Raw genomic sequence first — 18,384 nt, forward strand, 5'->3', positions numbered from 1 at the left:
CGTCGCGGTCGTAGGGTGGAGTGGGCCAAGCCGCGGTGCTGCTTGCTTTGGGGGTGGGTCCGGGGGAGCTCCTTCTCCCGCGCTCGGCCGCTTGCCTCCTCCACAGCCGACTCCTCTTCGTCTCTCCCTCTTCTCTTCCCTTCCCTAGAAGCGGCTGCTTCCCGAGGAGTGGAGCAGCCCAGAGGCGGAGGGGGCGGCGGCAGCGGGCCGGAAGGTCAGGAGGAGGAGGAGGAGGAGGAGGAACGCCTTCGGCAGCCGCAAGCCGGCCAGGATCAAGCAGGTGGGGCGGCAGGGAGCCAAGGGGCGTGGCCAGAAGCGCCGGGCCAAAGCCAGCTTCCAGCCGGAGGTAACTGCCCCCCTCCCCACACATTTCCAGGTGCAACCACTACGCTCTGCCCCCCCCCCCAATCATCCGGTGGTTTTCTCGGCCAGCCCCACCACTGTCACGCCTTTCATTGGATGTCAGGGATGCGTCACCGTTGCCTTCCCGGTTCAATCTGTCCTGTCCTCTTTCGTCACATTTCCACGACCTGCCCTGCAGGTCACAGACCACGGGTGGTGGTGTCACGGATGAAACCTGCCGGTTTCCACGTACTTCGCACGCATCCCCCGCCCCCCCTTGCTCCTGGGTTTCCTCCTCAAATCTCCTTACGTTTCCTTCTGGCCCAATCAGCCGCCTCCTTCCCGGCCAGGACCGCCTCTGTCTACTAGTGTCTTCTTCCTCCCTGCTGTGCGTCTCTGCTGTGGACTCCTGTGTGCTTTGCTGGCTGGTTGTGGGCAAAGGAAAGGTAGGAACAGCAGGCTTGAAAGGACGCTGTCCCGAAACAATTCCAGCCGTGCGGGGGCTAGTTCAGAATTGTACGGCCGCGGGCCCATGACTTGCTGTGGGAGCTCATGGTTATTACGAATGGTTTTTGCCCATGTTAGTCTTAAGAGGAACCCTGTTTTAGAACGGCTAGACGTTTCTTGAGTCTGGAGATTTAAGATATATCAGCAGCAGCTGCTGGTCTGTCCCAAAGGTATATAACAAACATGTTCTGCTTAGAGGTGAAGGAACATAATTGTAGGATGAAATGGTACTTTTTTAAAAAAAGCTAGTGTTAACTGTATATTTGGAGCAAGCAGAGGATCCCTAAGCGAGGGGATGCCACCGAGAAGGCTCTGCTGTCTTCTGACCTTCTGACCTCCCATCTCAGCAGCATCCAGAAGAGAGCTGCCTCCTGAAAATGTCAGAATCCTTTAAGTCCCTAGCAGGTGTGGTGTGGTACATCTAAACGTAATGGACGGATCACAAGTATCTTAGGACCAGTTCTTGCTAAATCTGTTAAGATCACCGTTGGGGTAGGGATGGGAAATATGAGAGTTCAAAACACATGGCTAGAGCAGGTTGCAAAGAGCCAGACAAAACACAAGGTTGGGCACCATAGCCTGCAAATAGGCACGGTTGTGCACACCTGTAGTAGCAGGTTCCGACCAATCAGTGGAGAGTTGGCATTCAAATTGAGCCTTTGTCCGCTGACACGGAAGAAGACGACTGCAGATTTATACCCTGCCCTTCTCTCTGAATCAGAGACTCAGAGCAGCTTACAATTTCCTATATCTTCCTCCCCCACAACAGACACCCCGTGAGGTGGGTGGGGCTGAGAGGGCTCTCACAGCAGCTGCCCTTTCAAGGACGATTCCTGCGACAGCGATGGCTGACCTAAGGCCATTCCAGCAGGTGCAAGTGGAGCAGTGGGGAATCAAACCCGGTTCTCCCAGATAAGAGTCCGCACACTTCACCACTACTCCAAACTGGTGGGTGAGGTGAGCGGTACTGACACAGGTCAGTGCCTGGCTCAGGCCATCCTCTCATTTTGCCCCAGTCCATTGGCATCCTCTGTAAAGCATGAGTCAGTGGACTCCGTGTGAGTCTTGAGAGGCAGTGTTGAAGAAGGGAAGCAAGCTTTTGCACCCATGCACCCATAACGTGCAGGTTGGTGAACACTGGCGCTGTCTGGTCAGCAGAAATAAGGATACACGCACACACCACCCCAGTTATGCCTTCAGATCATCGCTTCCAGTTCATTGCTTCATCCAGAACAGTATAAATGGACACCAAGAGAAAAATGCAGCGTTCTCACAGCTTTCCCCCTTACCACCTGTGTCGGACAGGCGCCGAGAGCTCTCAGCTTGTTGTACTTTTTTTTTTTGTAGGAGGAACTCCTTTGCATATTAGGCCGCACACCCCTGCTGTAGCCAATCCGCCTGCAGCTTACAGTAAGCCCGGTATTAAGAGCCCTGTAAGCTCCAGGAGGATTGGCTACATCAGGGGTGTGTGGCCTGATATGCAAAGGAGTTCCTGCTATAAAAAAAAAAGCCCCGGGAATCGGTACCAGCAATTAATGAGTAATCTGCCTTGAGTCCAATTGAGAAAGGTGGACTATAAGTGATGGAAATAAATAAAAAAGAGTGCTATGTGGTTTGCGAGAACCAGGTAACATTGAATCAGTGCTGTGCAGAGAGCCTTCTCTCCCTCGCCCCATAACCTTATTTATTTATTTGATTTGATTTTTAGCCCACCCTTCCCGTAGAACAGGCTCAGGGCGGGTTACATCATAAAAACAGTCAACAATAAAAAACAATTTAAAATATATAAAATCTAAATTTACAAAGGCTAAGATGGCAGGTTCTGCCTCACAGATGTGACCTATTGTCCAGCAGATCTTGTAGCGCTGGGATGGAATGTGCGATGGAATGAGGGGGGGAGGCCAGTAACGAGTGGCGTCCATTGCCTCAGTTGAAAGCCTGGCAAAAGAGCTCTGTTTTACAGGCCCTGCAGAATTGAAGCAGATCCCACAGGGCCCGGATCTCCAGGGGGAGCTCATTCCACCAAGCAGGGGCCAGGGCTGAAAAGACCCTGGCCCTTGCCAAGGCTAGATGGACGTCTCTGGGGCCAGGTATTACCAAAAGTTGTTGGTTGGCTGATTGTAGGGACTTAAGGTTATGCATGGACTAACCCCGGGCAACCCAAAGAAAAACTCTTTAAGAAGCCCTTAGGATCCTGGTCGTCCTGAGAATGCCCAGTCAGATTGCAAGTTTCTAGTCCTCGGGGTTGCAGCGACACTTGGAAGGAAATGCGGAGAGGGAAATCGGAAGGCTTAGTAGCAAGGTTCCAACTGGGAAGCTATCGTCGCTTCTGTTTCTCAGTCAAAACGGAAGCGCTTCAAAGCATTTAGCCTTCCATGGCAACGATTTTTCTGTAAGGTTCCTCTGAAATAGGAGCAGCGTATGCTTCATCTGTCAAAATGTCAGTCGTGTTAAACAGCACAAAGCTAAAACATTTGTGCTGGGACTTCGTGCTGGTTTGCTTGTTTTTGTTGTTTTTATGTAGCCTGTGAAAAATCCCTGGGCTCAGACCAGGGGTCCAAGGGAGAAGAAGAGAACCCTGATTTTATTTCCATAATCTACTGTCATGATCCTGGGCCCAGTGAGGCCTGTGGGCTCCAGAGAAGCCTGCCTAGGAGTTATTACAGAAAGCCTACTTTTCCCAGGATCCCCTCTGTCCCTTTGATTGGGTGGCTAAGTTTTGGAGGGAAAACTGGCCCAGAGAGGGAGGGGTGGGAACCCGGGAGGCGCGTATAAAAGGCCAAGGCACAGACAGGGTGTGTTCTCTCTGGAAAAGGCTGCAGGAGAGAAGGTAGCAGGAGAGATCCCTTATCCAAAGAGGTGAGTTTTGGTATTAGAGGAAGGGAATGTCTGGCTAAGCACGTCACCCCAGAGTCGGAAACAACTGGTGCTTGCACAGGGGACCTTTCCTTTTTCCTTACTGTATATATTACAGAGGCCCGTGGCGCAGAGTGGTAAAGCTGCAGTACTGCAGTCGGAGCTCTCTGCTCACGACCTGAGTTCGATCCTGGCGGAAACTGGGCTCAGGTAGCCGGCTTAAGGTTGACTCAGCCTTCCATCCTTCCGAGATCGATAAAATGGGTACCCAGCTTGCTGGGAGGAAAGGGTAGATGACTGGGGAAGGCAATGGCAAACCACCCCGTAAAAAGTCTTCCATGAAAATGTCATGACGCGACGTCACCCCAGAGCCAGAAACGACTGGTGCTTGCACAGGGGACTACCTTACGGTATATATATTTCACTGTTTTTACCCACTTATTATTTGATCGCTGTAAATAAACTGCTGTTGTTAAACTGCCTGGGTCCTCACGTCTCCTTAGTCACAGTTAAGAGGTATTTACTAATAAGGAAGATAACAAGGGTGGTTGGGTGCTCTGGGCCCTCCCATGCAGACCCTAACCAGAGCGGTGGCAGCCAGTAGAAGGCCCTCCTAGGCCCCTGCTGTGTGACATTTACTGAAAAGCATTTTGGTCCACATGAACTTTGCCATTTCTCCAGGGCAGTTCAGAGATCTCAGAGAAACCCCGCCCTTTCCTGGAAGCTCTGATTATATCTCGGAGATTTTGCGAAGGACATCTGACGTTCCGAGCCTCAAGGCAGTCGTAGGGGTTACGCTGGATGCTGTGTACCACATCTGGGGAGCATGCCTGGGAACACAGAGAGGTCTAATCACACTCCTGTTCCCCTCCCTCCCAATCTCACTGCAGGCTGAGGAGCTGCCCTGCGCCAGCAAACCGATCGATCTGTCCAAGCCGCAGAACCGAGAGACGCCGGGCCAACAGCTGCTGAAGCTGCAGGAGCAAGCAAAGGAGGAGTTGCCTCAAGTCTGCGCGAAGGACCTCCCTCTGGTACCGCAGCAAGTCAAGGAGAAGGTGCTGGTGCCGCAGCAAGTCAAGGAGAAGGTGCCGGTGCCGCAGCAAGTCAAGGAGAAGGTGCCGGTGCCGCAGCAAGTCAGAGAGGGGCCGGCAGTCCTCTGCCCCCCTACCCAGCCCACCCAGGTCTTGGTGAAGGTGAGAATTCTCACTTCCTGCCCCGTTTGCAGGTGTCTTTACTCAGCCACTTGAGTCATTCTCAGTTGGTCAAAGTGTCTAGCGTTGGAACTTCAGCCAGATGTCTCCTTCTTTTAAAGAAGGTGGGTTTTTTCGTCCTCCATACTTTACCAGACGGTTTGGAAAATGAAAGAAGCATGTAAGTGTAATAAAAACACAAACCTGTCTTTCATGTATCCCTCTGCGCCAACTGCTGTGGTCACCAGGAAGCCATCTGTTGGTTGTCTCACCTCTTAGGGGGGCCTGTCTGCCACTGGCCAGGCTTTTTCCATAGTGGCTTTGTGGAATGCGATTTCTGTGTGTGTGTGTGTGTTTCTCTCTCTCTCTCTCTCCATACCTCTCTCTCTGTCTTCGTGGAATGGGATTTCTCTGTGTGTGTGTGTGTCTGTCTCTCTCCATACCTCCCTCTCTCTCTGTCTTTGTGGAATGGGATTTCTCTCTGTGTGTCTCTCTGTGTGTCTCTGTCTTTCTCTCTCTGTGTCTCTCTCTCTGTCTTTGTGGAATAGGATTTCTCTCTCTCTGTGTCTCTCTCTCTGTCTTTGTGGAATAGGATTTCTCTCTCTCTGTCTCTCTCTGTGTCTCTGTCTTTTTCTCTCTGTCTTTGTGGAATGGGATTTCTCTGTGTGTGTGTGTGTGTCTCTCTCTCTCTCTCTCTCTCTGTCCCTCTTTTTCTGGTATTTTGGTATCTCTCTCTCTTTCTGGTATTTTGGTATTTTTTAAAATGTGTGTGTGTGTCTGTCTGCACCTGGAAGTCATAGCAACTTTTGGTGACTGACTCCTGCTAGGGGCCTGGAGGATATTCAGGGATGTGACTGAATAAAGCCTGCCCCGCCCTTCTGACTGATGATGTTCCAAGGAGGTCTCTCCCATCCAAATACTTGCCAGAGTCGACCCTGCTTATCTTCCAAGAACTGACAAGATTGGGCTTGCCTGGGCTATCCAGAGCAGGGCCTGTGGAATGGTCTCTTGAAGCCGTGAGCGGGGCTCCAGTTTTGATGTAGTGGTTAAGTGCACAGGCTCTAACCTGGGAGAATCGGGTTTGATTCCCTGCTCCTCCACATGCATCTGCTGAGTGACTTTGCGTTCTTTCAGAGCTGTTCCTCTCAAGAGCAGTTTCTGTCAGAGCTCTCTCAACCCCACCTAGCTCACAAGGTGTCTGTTACGGGGAGACAAAGGGAAAGGAGATTGTAAACTGCTCTGAGATTCCCAAGTGAAGGGCAGGGTATAAATCCAATCTATCCTCCCCTCCCCTCCCCTCCTCGCCTCTCCCCCTCTCCTCTCATCTTCAGGAGGTACTGCAAGGCCTGTGTGTTTGCCAGGGCTTTTGACGGGGTTGGAGCGGCAGGCATCTTTAAAGTTGGGAGGGAGATTTGAGGTTTGCCATTTGCTTTTAACAAATAAATAAACTAGACAGCTAAAATGTAAGAGACTGGTCCCTAAGCACCCTAAGTGTGAAGTTTTTGCTCTTATTACAGCTTGTTCTGTCTGAAATATGGCCTCTTGGGGCCCATGGGCCCTTCGGCACAGCATGGAGCACAGTGTGGGGGCCTGCAGTGGGAGGGGGGAATCAGCAGAAATCTCTGTAATTCTTCAGCAAATAAGAATTTAACTTGCATGAACGGAGGAGGAGGAGGAGGAGAAGATGATGTTGGATTTATATCCCGCCCTCCACTCCGAATCTCAGAGAGGCTCACAATCTCCTTTATCTTCCTCCCCCACAACAGACACCCTGTGAGGTAGGTGGGGCTGAAAGGGCCGTCATAGCAGCTGCCCTTTCAAGGACAACCTCTGCCAGAGCTATGGCTGACCCAAGGCCATTCCAGCAGGTGCAAGTGGAGGAGTGGGGAATCAAGCCCGGTTCTCCCAGATAAGAGTCCACACACTTAACCACTACACCAAACTGAGGTCAGTGATGTAGACTAATGTAGACTAACGATTATAGAAACCAGCTTGAAATCTCAGCTGTTTTTGAGTGACTTTCTAATGGTGAACTTCCAAAGGAGGAGTGTTGCTGTGGATAGGTGCCACCGCTGAGAAGGCCCTTTGTTTTAGAGCTCTTGGCTTGGCTTCAGAAGGCTGCGGTATGGAGAGCAACATTCTCAGGCATTCTGCATGAAACATACCTCAATCTGGTTTTTGTTGCCAAGGCAGTTTCTCTACAGGTTGCCATCTGTCCGAGAAGCCGGGAGTTGCAGCATCTGGTCTCAGCTTATATCGCTCTCCCTTCTGGCAACCTCTCTTGCTGTTGAAATTGCTCTGTGCACATGGTTTCTGTACAGATGTTGCCTGTGACATCACTGTTCAGTAGTCTTAAAGCACTGTCCATGTTGAACGCTTCCCATTGTTTGCAAAACAACAACTACAACACACAGCTGCAGCATCTATGTTGTGTTGCTTATGGGCTCTGCCTCATTTGTTTTCCCAGGAACCAGATCCTAGATTACCTGCTGTCAACCTCCTCCTTGCTACATCTCCCAAGATTAAGCAAGACCGTGCAGAACCGTGTGTAGACCGTCGCCCGTTGAGTGATTCTCCGGTAAGCCTTAGTTTGGGGCCATGGCAGGGAAGGAAGAGAGAGAAACTAATTCAGCATGTCCCTTTGTTATTTTATTGCACAGCTGCATTGTGTTCCTGTCTCTGGCCTTCTGGGCTTCGTCTGTCTTCTTTGTGACGTCCTGTTTAAGGGGTTCAGGTGCCCAACTGCTTGGAGAGCACAGGGGAGGGGATATGGCTCAGCGGAAGAGCCTTTGCTTGGCATGCGCAAGTCCCAGGTTCTGGCATCTCCAGTTAAAAGATCTGTCAAGAGGTGATGTGAAAAATCTCTACCCTGGAGATCCGCTGTCAGCCTGAGTACACAATATTGACCTTGATAGACCAAGGGTCTGATTCTGTGTAAGGCAGCTTCAAGTGTGACCATGTGAGAAGTTTTCAAGGTACTAAACTTAGTACAGCTTTGAAATATGCAGCCCACTCATTTGGATCCATTAATGCAATTTCATAAGAAGATGACTGATGCTCACACTCTCCTCTAAAGTAAATAAGCTTGCTGATCTCCCATGTGGGACTGCACAGAAGCCACCAAGACAAAACATAGTTGCACTCACCTGTAACTGACATTCATCGAGTGATCCTCTATGCAGACCCACATCCTTCCCTCCTTTCTGTGCCACGGACTGCTCTGCATTCAGGGCCACACCCTCATGGTTCTGATAGGAAGACTGAGGAAGGATTAGGGTTTGTAGAATCTTTCGGGATCAAGTGCCGTGTTCTACTGGAGAAAGTTTTCCTTCCAGACGTTTCGTTCTCAGCTGCGGAGAACATCCTCAGTGGCGTTGCAATGAGAGCGAAACGTCTGGAAGGAAAACTTTCTCCAGTAGAACACGGCACTTGATCCCGAAAGATTCTACAAACCCTAATGATGTTACCAGCCGTGAAAACCTGAATTCTGAGGAAGGATTGTTTTCCATCTTCCAATCACGTGACCATTTGGGCAGGAAACCTCCAACCTAGATGGGAGAGGGTGTGCTCTTTACTACTAGAAGTCCCTTGAAGCCTGTAAGATACTCTCCATGGCAGGGCTGCACATGCACATTCCCATGTATGCCTGCACAGAAGACTACTCAGTTACAGTTAAGTGCAACATTGTTTTCTTAGTAAATAGAATAGTCCAACAATATTTTCTCAGTAAATAGAATAGGCCATATTGTAACCTGGGTCAACCCCCCTCTGGGCCTGGTCCAGTGTACCTATTTCTTCCTCTCCCCCCTCAGTGCTTAGTTCCTGGGGCACCTGGTGGAAAGATTGGCTGCCTCTGCCTGAGCCAGAGGGTGGAATCTAGAAAGCTGAGTCCTGTAATTAATTTCTGCTTTCAGCATATGTCCTTCTCCTCTTTAGTTGCAGGATTGCTTCCTAGAACAAGAGTGTTAGTGTGTGTGTGTGTGTGTGTTTGTGTATGGAAAATAGTGGGTCATGGTTTTCCCAAGGCTTGTGTAACACCTGTAACGCTGGACCTCCTGATGATTGTTTGTTGCTGCAGGTGTTGGCGGGGCTGCCTCAATCTAAGAGCACCAGGGAGACACAATGCAGAGAGGTGGTGGTGCTGGATGACGAAGAGGATGATGAAGTGGAACAGCTGCAGCCAATACGCCCCCCAGTGGTGAGTGACAAAATAGTCTGGAGCAAGCTTTGGAAACCCTTGGTTATTGTCTGTTGTCTCGGGGGGGGGGGGGGGGATGGAGGACGAGGGTGTGGGGTGTCAGTATGCTCGCATGCTGTGGGGTGGCAACAGGAATAGTAGAAGAAGAGGAGGCTGGATTTATGCCACTCCCTTCACTTGCAGTCTCAGAGCGGTTTAAAGTCTCCTTCCCTTCCTCTCCCCACAACAGACAACCTGTGAGGCAAGTGGGGCTCTCTGAGAGAACTGCTCTTGAGAGAACAGCTCTGCAAGAACTGTGACTGATCTAAGGTCATCCAACTGCCTTCATGTTGAAGAGAAATGGGGAATCAAACCCGGTTCTCCCAGATTAGAGTCCGCCATTCTTAACTGCTATTCCAAACTGACTCTCTAGAAGTACTAGAGCAGGTGCTAGAGTAGACAATGGAGGGGATGTTGAGTAGACAGTGGAGGGGATGTTGAGCAGACAGTGGAGGGGATGGTGAGCAGACAGTGGAGTGGATGTTAAGTATTTATTTATTTTCTGTTAATTTGTACCCCGTTCCTCCCATGGACGGCTCAGTATGGAGGGGATGTTAAGTAGCTTTGTGTGGCCAGAGTGAGGCTCTTTTATAAAAACCAGAAGGCTGTACATGCTCTGACCTAAGAGAATCTTTTGTGGGATCACTTGCCCACAAAAATATTATCTAATTATAGCCCCCCCCCTTCAGTTTGCTTTTTCTTTAACTCAGAAATGCATGGTCTTCTCAAAAACTCTTTCTGTTCTTGATCCTGACACTAAGCTCACACATGGTGGTTACAAAGAGGCTTGGAATGAAGGGGCAGGGAGTAGGAATTGTGGCATTTTATAAGTGCTTTAATGTGTGATTTTTGGAACAATGGCTGCCTCACTATTTGGGGGACGTAATACATTCACGGGAAGTTGTGCAGTGCTGCTGCTCTCCTTGAAATTCCAGTTTTCGAGCTAGAAGGTGAAGCTCGGCAAATTTTTGCTGCCGCCTCAATTAACGCCACCCCCTATTGCATGGGAGCTTAGCGGCTCGCAGGGGAAAATGGAAGAAGGTGTTGAGAACGTCAGAAAAACTGTGCTGGATCACTCCATGCTTACCAGCAACTGGCACAAAGAGGCATACTGCCTCTGGTACTGGAGGTAGCAGATGTCCCATCATGAATAGGAGCCATTGATAGGCCTGTCCTCCATGAAATTTGTGTGTGTTCAAGCCAGCTTAGCCAGTTTGGTGTGGTGGTTAGGAGCGCAGACTCTAATCTGGGAGATCCTGGTTCAATTTCCCGCTCCTCCACTTGCCGCTGCTAGCGTGACATAGGGTCAGTCACAGTTCTCTCAACTGTTCTCTCAAGAGCAGTTCTCTCAGAGAGCTCTCTCAGCCTCACCTTCCTCACAAGGGTGTCTGTTGTGGGGAATGGAAGGGAAAGGAGATAGTAAGCTGCTCTGAGACTCCAAATGAAGGGCGGGATATAAATCCAATCTCCTACTCCTCTTCCTTCTGCCATCCAATTGGGTGGCCATTTCCAAGTTCTGTTGTAGCGAGTCCCGCAATTTAACCAGTCACCAGTGTTCCCTCTAAGCTGAGTTAGCGTGTTAGCTCCCAAATTTTTAGCCTCCAGCTCACGCATTTTTGTCTTAGCTTAGGAATAATGTCCCCAGAACACAATAATTTATCCAGTAGCTCACAGCTTTCATGCTATTAGCTCACAACTTTAACAACAGTAGCTCACAAAGTAGAATTTTTGCTCAGAAGACTCTGCAGCTTAGAGGGAACATTGCTAGGCACTGAAGAAGTCTATTCTGAATCTCCCACCCTGTTACGTTCTCAGGGCGCAGGCAGGAGGGAGTCTAAAGCCGGTCTGAAGTCAAAGTTCAGGGAGTCTGTCAGGAGCCAAGTCACCACAGCAAAATCGCAAACCAGAAGCAGAAGTCAGTGTCCAAAGCCAAAGGGTCAGGGTGCCAAGGAATTCAAACCGGTCAGGAACTGGAATCAGGAAGGAGCGTGGATGCAAGCCAGGGAGTTGACTTGTTGCTTCCACGAGGTTGCCAAGTCCCGGGCATGAGTTATATGGGCGCCTCAATCAGCCTGCTTCCTGGGTGGCCGTAGTTCTCCTAGTAATCAGGGCTAAGAGATCAGAAGCATTGGCATGCAGCGCGCCTGTGTTCTGCCAGTGTTTGTCAAAGACGGCTGTGCATTCTTGAGATGGGAGGGGGAGAGCTTGCAGGAGACTGATTGTCAACAGCTGGAGCAGGTGCCTGGAATGTGGGGAGAGTGATTGATGGGCCAGCTGTTGGTTCTTCCTGGTCTGTTAACCCTTCCAGCTCCCCCTCCTCAGGGTTAATGACACACCCTACAGCTTCAGAGGATGACCCCAGGTTCCAGTGACTATGAGAGAGGGAGAAAAGCTTCTTCTTTCCCAGTCTCTCCGCCCCATGCGTTAATCCGGTTTCTTTCCTCGTTCCTTAGATAATGGAGATCTACAGCCTGGAAGGCGTGCAGCCTCTGAGCCAGCTGGACAGCGTCCTGCGAGAGTTCCTGGCCGAGCTGAATGAGATCCCTCTCCCCGCTCACTGGGAGGTGCTGCCCCTGCTGGGTGGTCCGGATCTGCGCCTGGTTCAACGTTCGAAACATTCCACCATGTCGGCGACAGTCATCCACATCCGCCCAGGCCTCTTCTTCCAGGTGGTGGTGCGGAACCTCCCCGTGCCTCCCGAACATGAACTCTACGCCAGCCACCCCGCCCGTCTCACCACGGTTGACGAAGTGGTGGAACTGATCTGCGACCTGGAGGCCTATCGGCTTTGTCCTGGCTGGCCGGCAGGCTGGCACGCCGGCGAACGGTCCCAGGCCTGCGACGTTCTGGTGTACTCGGGCTGCTGCCCGCAGTGCCGGCTTAACCCTTGGCCGTCAGGGAGCGGGACCCGCTAAGAACCGAGCCAGAGGGGTAGGGGAAGGGGAAATCCGGGCACAGAACTCGGCCCTGTGGCGCAGCGAACAGGCAGAAGTTTTATTTTGACACTGGAAAATGGCTTGGATATCTGAAAGGATCATTCCTTGCTGCAAATGGCTTTATATTCCCCCCCCCCCTTCTTGTTCAGTAGCTTGGCACATAAAGGTCCGTTTTGTTTCCCCTCTTGTCTCCACCCCCCTGCCCCATAAACTGCTTCTAAATTCCTCACAGGCGTGAAAAGTTTCTAGCGGAGACTAGGCTCCCGTCTGGCTTTGAATCATTTGCTCATCTCCCTGCCGGCGAGTTGCATCGTGAATCACAGCACATCCCCGTCAGCTGTCTGGGATCACCACCGTCTCGCATTTTTAAACTTCAGACGTTCGGCGTAGTACCACTAGACGGTCTGACGGGAACGTGCAGAACCTCTTTAACGCATCTGGCTCGGACTTCTCTCGGTCGCTTTCGGCATTGTTTCCTGCTTGCCTATTCCCCCGTGCTGTTGAACTTAGCACAGTTCCAGAAGACATCAAGATCTTGCAGTATGACCTTCTCCGGACATGGGGAAGGATAGGATTCTCGAAAAGGATCTCCTTCTTTGACTTGAATGCCTCTTGGCAAAGACCTAGCCCTTCTTTCCTCCCCTAGTATGCACCTAAAACTTGAAGTGTTGCCTCCGGCATGTTTTTCTGTTTCTGAGTTTGGATGATTAGTTCAATTGGAGGACCAGGGGCGTTCCGTTCGGGGGACACAGAAGGTGAAACAGACCCAGCTGGAAGGCAGCGAAGCGGCGGGCCGGCTGCCCCTCCTGTTTGCAGAGAGGTTCCGGCACACGTCCTGTTCAGGGAAGTTCTACAGAAGCCATAGCTGTGCATCCCTCGCTGACTCTGCGGTTTTGTTTCGTGTCTTCCTTCTGTGCGGTCGGCGGCAACAGCAGCAAACACCCCCAAACACACACCCCGGCCTTCTCCCCTCATGGCACTCTTTGTTTTTGTAATTTTTGTTCTGTGCTTCTTCCCCTCCCCCCCCCCCCCCCCCCCCCCCCCGCTCAGAAGAAAATCAGATCTACCCTTGAAGAAATTATCAAAAATCAGAACTGGTCTCTCTATTTTTTTTAATGTATTAAAAACTTTAACGAGCAAGTGCAATCTCAGTGTCCCATTTTTCTCTCTCTGGGTGTGTAGGCTTTTCAGCCAGTTAGTAGAAATAACTAAACACGGAGTTAGATCCAGGGGTTTGTCAGGAGCAAGGGTCGTTTTGTAGAAAAATAGGTGGCGGAGCTCATTAGCATATGCTGCCCCTCCTCCCCAGCCAAAAGCAACCTAATGCAAGAAAGGAGAGCCTCGGGCGAGTGAGGCCTGCTTAGACTGGCTCGCCTGGGGCTCTCCTGGGCCACCCCCCACCCCAGTCAAAAGGCCAGCAAGTCACCCACTGCCCTAAATCACATAAGAAGTGGAGAAAGGGTGGCGTGGACTTCTCCAGAGGTTAATGAGGGCTGCTGGGGGTGTGGCAAAGCCCCTGGTGGCTGGCTGCTCTCCTAATCCAAGAATTGTTATGCAGCTGCACCTACCATTCAACGGATGAAGTAGGTGGAGAGGAAGAGGGGGAACCCTCAGAAAGGTTCAGGAGCTGCGCTCCTGTGAACTTCTGCTGAATCTGAATCCTGGTCAGGAGATTGTGAATCTTCTTTACATTATCCTCCTTTGCCTAGTAGATTCTCTGTCCGGGTTCTCTGTGGACTAATAACTGTGCAAGCTGGCGGAGAAGCTGTAATATGAAGGCAGAAGGGTACCAAACCACCCTTCCTGCCGCTTGTGTGTCAGCACGGTTGACACTGAGGGAAAGGGATAAGAGGGGTAACTTCTGTCCCTAACCATCTACTCAGTGCAGCTTGCTATCCTTTCTGGGAAGGGACTACAGGATAGAGGGGAACGTGGGAAAGGTCAGGGGTGTCGAATTCATTTGTTATGAGGGCAGGATCTGACATAAATGAGACCTTGTCGGGCCAGGCCATGTGTGTACCTATTTAAGATTAGGTAGCAGAGATGTAAACTTTATAAAGGACACAGACAAACACAAAGATTTTTTTAAAAAAACGTAAAACATTAGCACTCGATCTTAAAGGCGCTTTCTTTGTATTTCTCCCATGGGATACAGAGAACTGGGCAAAGGAAGCTCTGGCTCTTTCCTTCCTTCCCCAGGGGATGATTGGGAGGAGCCTCAGCCGATAGACGGTAGAGAGGCTTGGCTCAGTAGCTCAGCCAATAGAAGAGAGACTTGGCTCAGTAGCTCTCCCCCTTCTTCAAGGGAGGAGCCTCAGCTAATTGAGAAAACAGGTTTTGCTCTGTAGCTCCTGTTCGATTGAGCAAGCCTTGCAAAGCAAGCTGTAACGCAGAAGGAAGCAAGAGGGAAGAAGGAAGCAGATGACGGCCAGTTGGGGGCCTAATAGCCTTCTGGAGGCCCAATTTGGCCCCCAGGCCACAAGTTTGGCAGTCCTCGCTCCCAGCAGATCGCTAGATCCAAACTGTATAGTTTGCCAATTAATATATGAAGTAGGTCGGCCCCTCTTCCTCGTAAGCGGCCGTTCCATCTCCTGACTTCTGTATCTCTCTGCTTGCTGTGGCTATCTGAGACCTAGGTGCATACCTTCTTGTATTCTTTTACTGACTGCCTGTGGCTGACTGATGTGACAGAAAATGGAGTATGGATAAGGGGGGGAAGGCACCAAGCACAGCATTGGCTGTTTGCTAAGGAACTTTAGTGGTAGGGCCTAAATTGTTGTCAAACACAAGAATTCACTGCCACAGGAGGTGATGGCGGCTACAAGAATAGACAGCTTCAAGAGTTGACTGGATAAACATATGGAGCAGAGGACCATCAGTGGCTATTAGCCATAATGTATAGATGGATCTGGGGCAGTGATGCTCTGTATTCTTAGTGCTTGTGGGGGGGGGGGGTCACAGTGGGAGGGCTTCTAGTGTCCTGGCCCCACTGGTGGACCTCCTGATGCCACTTGGTTTTTTGGCCATTGTGTGACAGAGTGTTGGACTGAATGGGCCACTGGCCTGATCCAACATGGCTTCTCTTATGTTCTTAACCCCAGGCTTCCTTGCACATTGTCTCATCCCCCCTCTTCCCAACTTACAATCCTGCCCTATTGAAAGGGTTTGTTTGTTTCACTGATTTGCTGTCAATTCTCTCTTGAAGAGCTCAAAGCAGCTTCTTGACTGCTTCCAGAAGCCTCTGACCATGGTCCCTAACCAGGCAGCTTGTGGAGCAGTCCCGTCTACATTGCCCTCATGGAAAGGAAAGTCTTCAGCTACGGTAGTAGTTCTCTCCCAGCACAATCATTCATCTTGTTACATAAGAGCCCTACTGGATGAGGCCAGTGGTCCATCTAGTCCAGCATCCTGTCCTACACAGCGACAAGCCAGTTCCTCTGGAGGGACAACAACAGGACAGAGAGGCCAAGGCCTTCATAACAACATCAGAAGAGCCCTGCTGGATCAGACCAGTGGTCCATCTAGTCCAGCATCCTGTCTCACACAGTGGCCAGCCAGTTCCTCTGGAGGGACAATAACAGGGCAGAATGGCTGAGACCTTCATAAGAACATCAGACCAGTGGTCCATCTAATCCAGCATCTTGTCTTACATAGTGGCCAACCATTTCCTCTAGAGTTTCAGCAACAGGGCAGAGAGGCTGAGACTAGTGGTCCATCTAGTCCTGGATGGATGAGACCAGTGGTCCATCTAGTCCAGCATCGTGTCTCACACAGTAGCCCACCAGTTCCTCTGAACAGCCAACAGCAGGGCATAAAGGCCTTCTCATGTTGCCTCCTGGCTTTGTGATTCAAAGGTTGATTGTCTCTGAACATGGAGGTTCCTTTTAGTCACTGTGACTAGGAGCCACTGTTAGACCTTTCTTCCGTGAACCTATCTACTCCCCCTTTAAAGCTGTCTATACCTGTGGCCATCACCTCATCCTCTGGCAGCAAATTCCACATTTTAATCGCTTGCTGTGTAAAGAAGTATTTCCATTTTGTCCATCCTGAATTTATTACCCATTAGCTTCATTGGATGCCCTTGAGTTGTAGTATTTGGGGAGAGAGAAAAAGTTGTTTGTCAACTCTCTCCACCCCATGCATAATTTTATAAACTTCTCTCATATTCTCCCTTAGTTGTCTCTTTTCTAAATTGCCATGTCCCAGCCTCTTCAGTCTTTCCTCATAGGGAAGGTTCGCCAGCCCCTTCATCATCTTCGTTGTTTTCTTCTGTACCTTTCCAAGCTTTGCAATGTTGTTTTTGAGATACAGTGACCAGAACTGCACGCAGTATTCCAAAGGAGGCCGCACCACTGATCTGTAAAGGTAAAGGTAGTCCCCTGTGCAAGCACCAGTCATTTTCGACTCTGGGGTGATGTTGCTTTCACAACGTTTTCACGGCAGACTTTTTACGGGGTGGTTTGCCATTGCCTTCCCCAGTCATCGACACTTTCCCCCCAGCAAGCTGGGTACACATTTTATCGACCTCGGAAGGATGGAAGGCTGAGTCAACCTGCAGCCAGCTACCTGAACCAGCTTCCGCTGGGATTGAACTCAGGTCATGAACAGAGGGCTCCGACTGCGGTACTGCAGCTTTACCACTCTGCACCGCAGGCTGATCTATAGCTGTTTTGTTTTCAATAACTTTCCTAGTAATCCCTAATAATAAAATCTTGTTGGTCTTAAAGGTGCCACCTTCAATCTTTCAGACCAACGCAGCTACCCACCTGGATCTATCCCTAACATCAGGGCTGGCTCTGCCACTAGGGGCAAACTAGGTGATTGCCTAGGGCGCTGTGGCCTTCTGAAGGCACTGAATTGGGTGCTCCCCATATGATGCAGGGGGAGGGCACCAGAAGTTAGCTTTGCGTAGGGTGCCAGACAGTCTAGGGCCAGCCCTGCCTAACATAGAGTTTGCCTTTTTTCACCACGACAGCACACTGGGGTGACACTTTGATTGAGCTATCTACTATGGCCCAAATAAAATGTTCCCTCTGAATCTCAGCAAGTTTAGACTCCTTAGCCTTCATTTTGATGTATCTGGATCCTGTTGACATTTGTTCGGCCTCTAATCATTTCTTAATTCCTCCTTTTCTCTGACCTAGGAGAGGCTGAAAGGGGAATCCATAATTCCTTTTCAGCCTAGGATTTGGCTCCGTAGGAAAACTGCCACGAGGTGGCACCAAAGCGTGCTTGACCACACATTTTGAGCATTTGCAGGACAATATGAGAAATGGTATTCATGCTGTTAACTTGATTTTGCAATGCTAAGCCAAAAAAGAAGCCATTAAGTGCGATAGCTTGGTCCCTTTAAGCAAAGAAGACACACACTTTGTGAGAGCCAGCGTGGTGTAGTGGTTAAGAGTGGTGGACTCTAATCTGGAGAACTGGGGGTGATTTCCCTGTCCTCCACATGCAACCAGCAGTTCTCTCAGAGCTCTCTCAGCCTCAGCTGGATCTCTCTGGAGCGCCTCACAGTCTTCCATGGTTCTCCCCACCCTGAACGATTTAGTGTCATCTGCAAACTTAGCCACTTTACTGCTTTCTCCCAACTCCAGATAATTAATGAACAAGTGTCACAACTCAAATGGAGTGTCAACTGACGCTGCCACCACTCTGGACTTAAAAGTTCCTTGAGAAGGCCCAGAGTACCTTCCCAAATCTTTCAGATCTCCCTGTGGAAAAGGTCACTGAGAGGGAAAATGCTGTTCATTCTTCCTGGGAAGCCGAGCCTGCAGGAAGGCCGCTGCGGGGAAGAAGGCCCTCACTCTGAGGAAGGAGTGAGCAGGCCGGAGCCTGGTTGACCAAACAGACTAGGGACTGTGAGTCTAGTCGTGTTAGGACATTTTGTATATTTTCCTTCACCCACTTTACTGTATTATTATACATGCACCTTATCTGTTATCCTGCACCTGACTGACCTGTTAAATAAATCTTTCTTTTGCTTGTTACTCTGCCTGGTCCTCACGTCTGCTTCTCTTAGGCTTCCCAACCCCCCCCCCGCCCTGCCGGGGGACCCCTGGATTAGCAGCCTCATCCCCCGCTCTCCAAAAATGTGGAAGCGGGGTGGGGGGTGGGGGGGAAACGGTGCGGTGTCTCTTTCCTTGCCTGCCTCCCTCCCTCGCAGGCTTTAGGCTTCTCCCTTCCTCGGGGTCACAAAGACCCGCCCACCGCCAGCCTGCTATTCGCTCCAGTCCGGCCTCCCTTTGCAAGGTGCATGCTGGGACTCGTAGTCCTTGCATCCTCTCCGGCTGCCACAGGCGTCTCCTTGGGGAGT

General features: G+C 50.5%; 1 protein-coding gene across 1 annotated transcript in view; it reads left to right on the forward strand.

The window, feature by feature from the left end:
• MBD1 (methyl-CpG binding domain protein 1) overlaps positions 1-13,214 on the forward strand; it is a 107,196-nt gene extending 93,982 nt beyond the window's left edge. The window contains exons 17-22 of the mRNA XM_060252233.1: positions 149-346; positions 4,596-4,760; positions 4,848-4,898; positions 7,363-7,473; positions 8,974-9,093; positions 11,586-13,214. Of these exons, the coding sequence (XP_060108216.1) occupies positions 149-346; positions 4,596-4,760; positions 4,848-4,898; positions 7,363-7,473; positions 8,974-9,093; positions 11,586-12,047 (1,107 nt within the window). The 3' untranslated portion in view covers positions 12,048-13,214. The remainder of the gene's footprint in view (positions 1-148; positions 347-4,595; positions 4,761-4,847; positions 4,899-7,362; positions 7,474-8,973; positions 9,094-11,585) is intronic.
• Positions 13,215-18,384: the final 5,170 nt, after the last annotated feature.

Source organism: Heteronotia binoei, chromosome 13 (assembly GCF_032191835.1).
Source record: "Heteronotia binoei isolate CCM8104 ecotype False Entrance Well chromosome 13, APGP_CSIRO_Hbin_v1, whole genome shotgun sequence".
Lineage (NCBI taxonomy): Eukaryota > Metazoa > Chordata > Lepidosauria > Squamata > Gekkonidae > Heteronotia > Heteronotia binoei.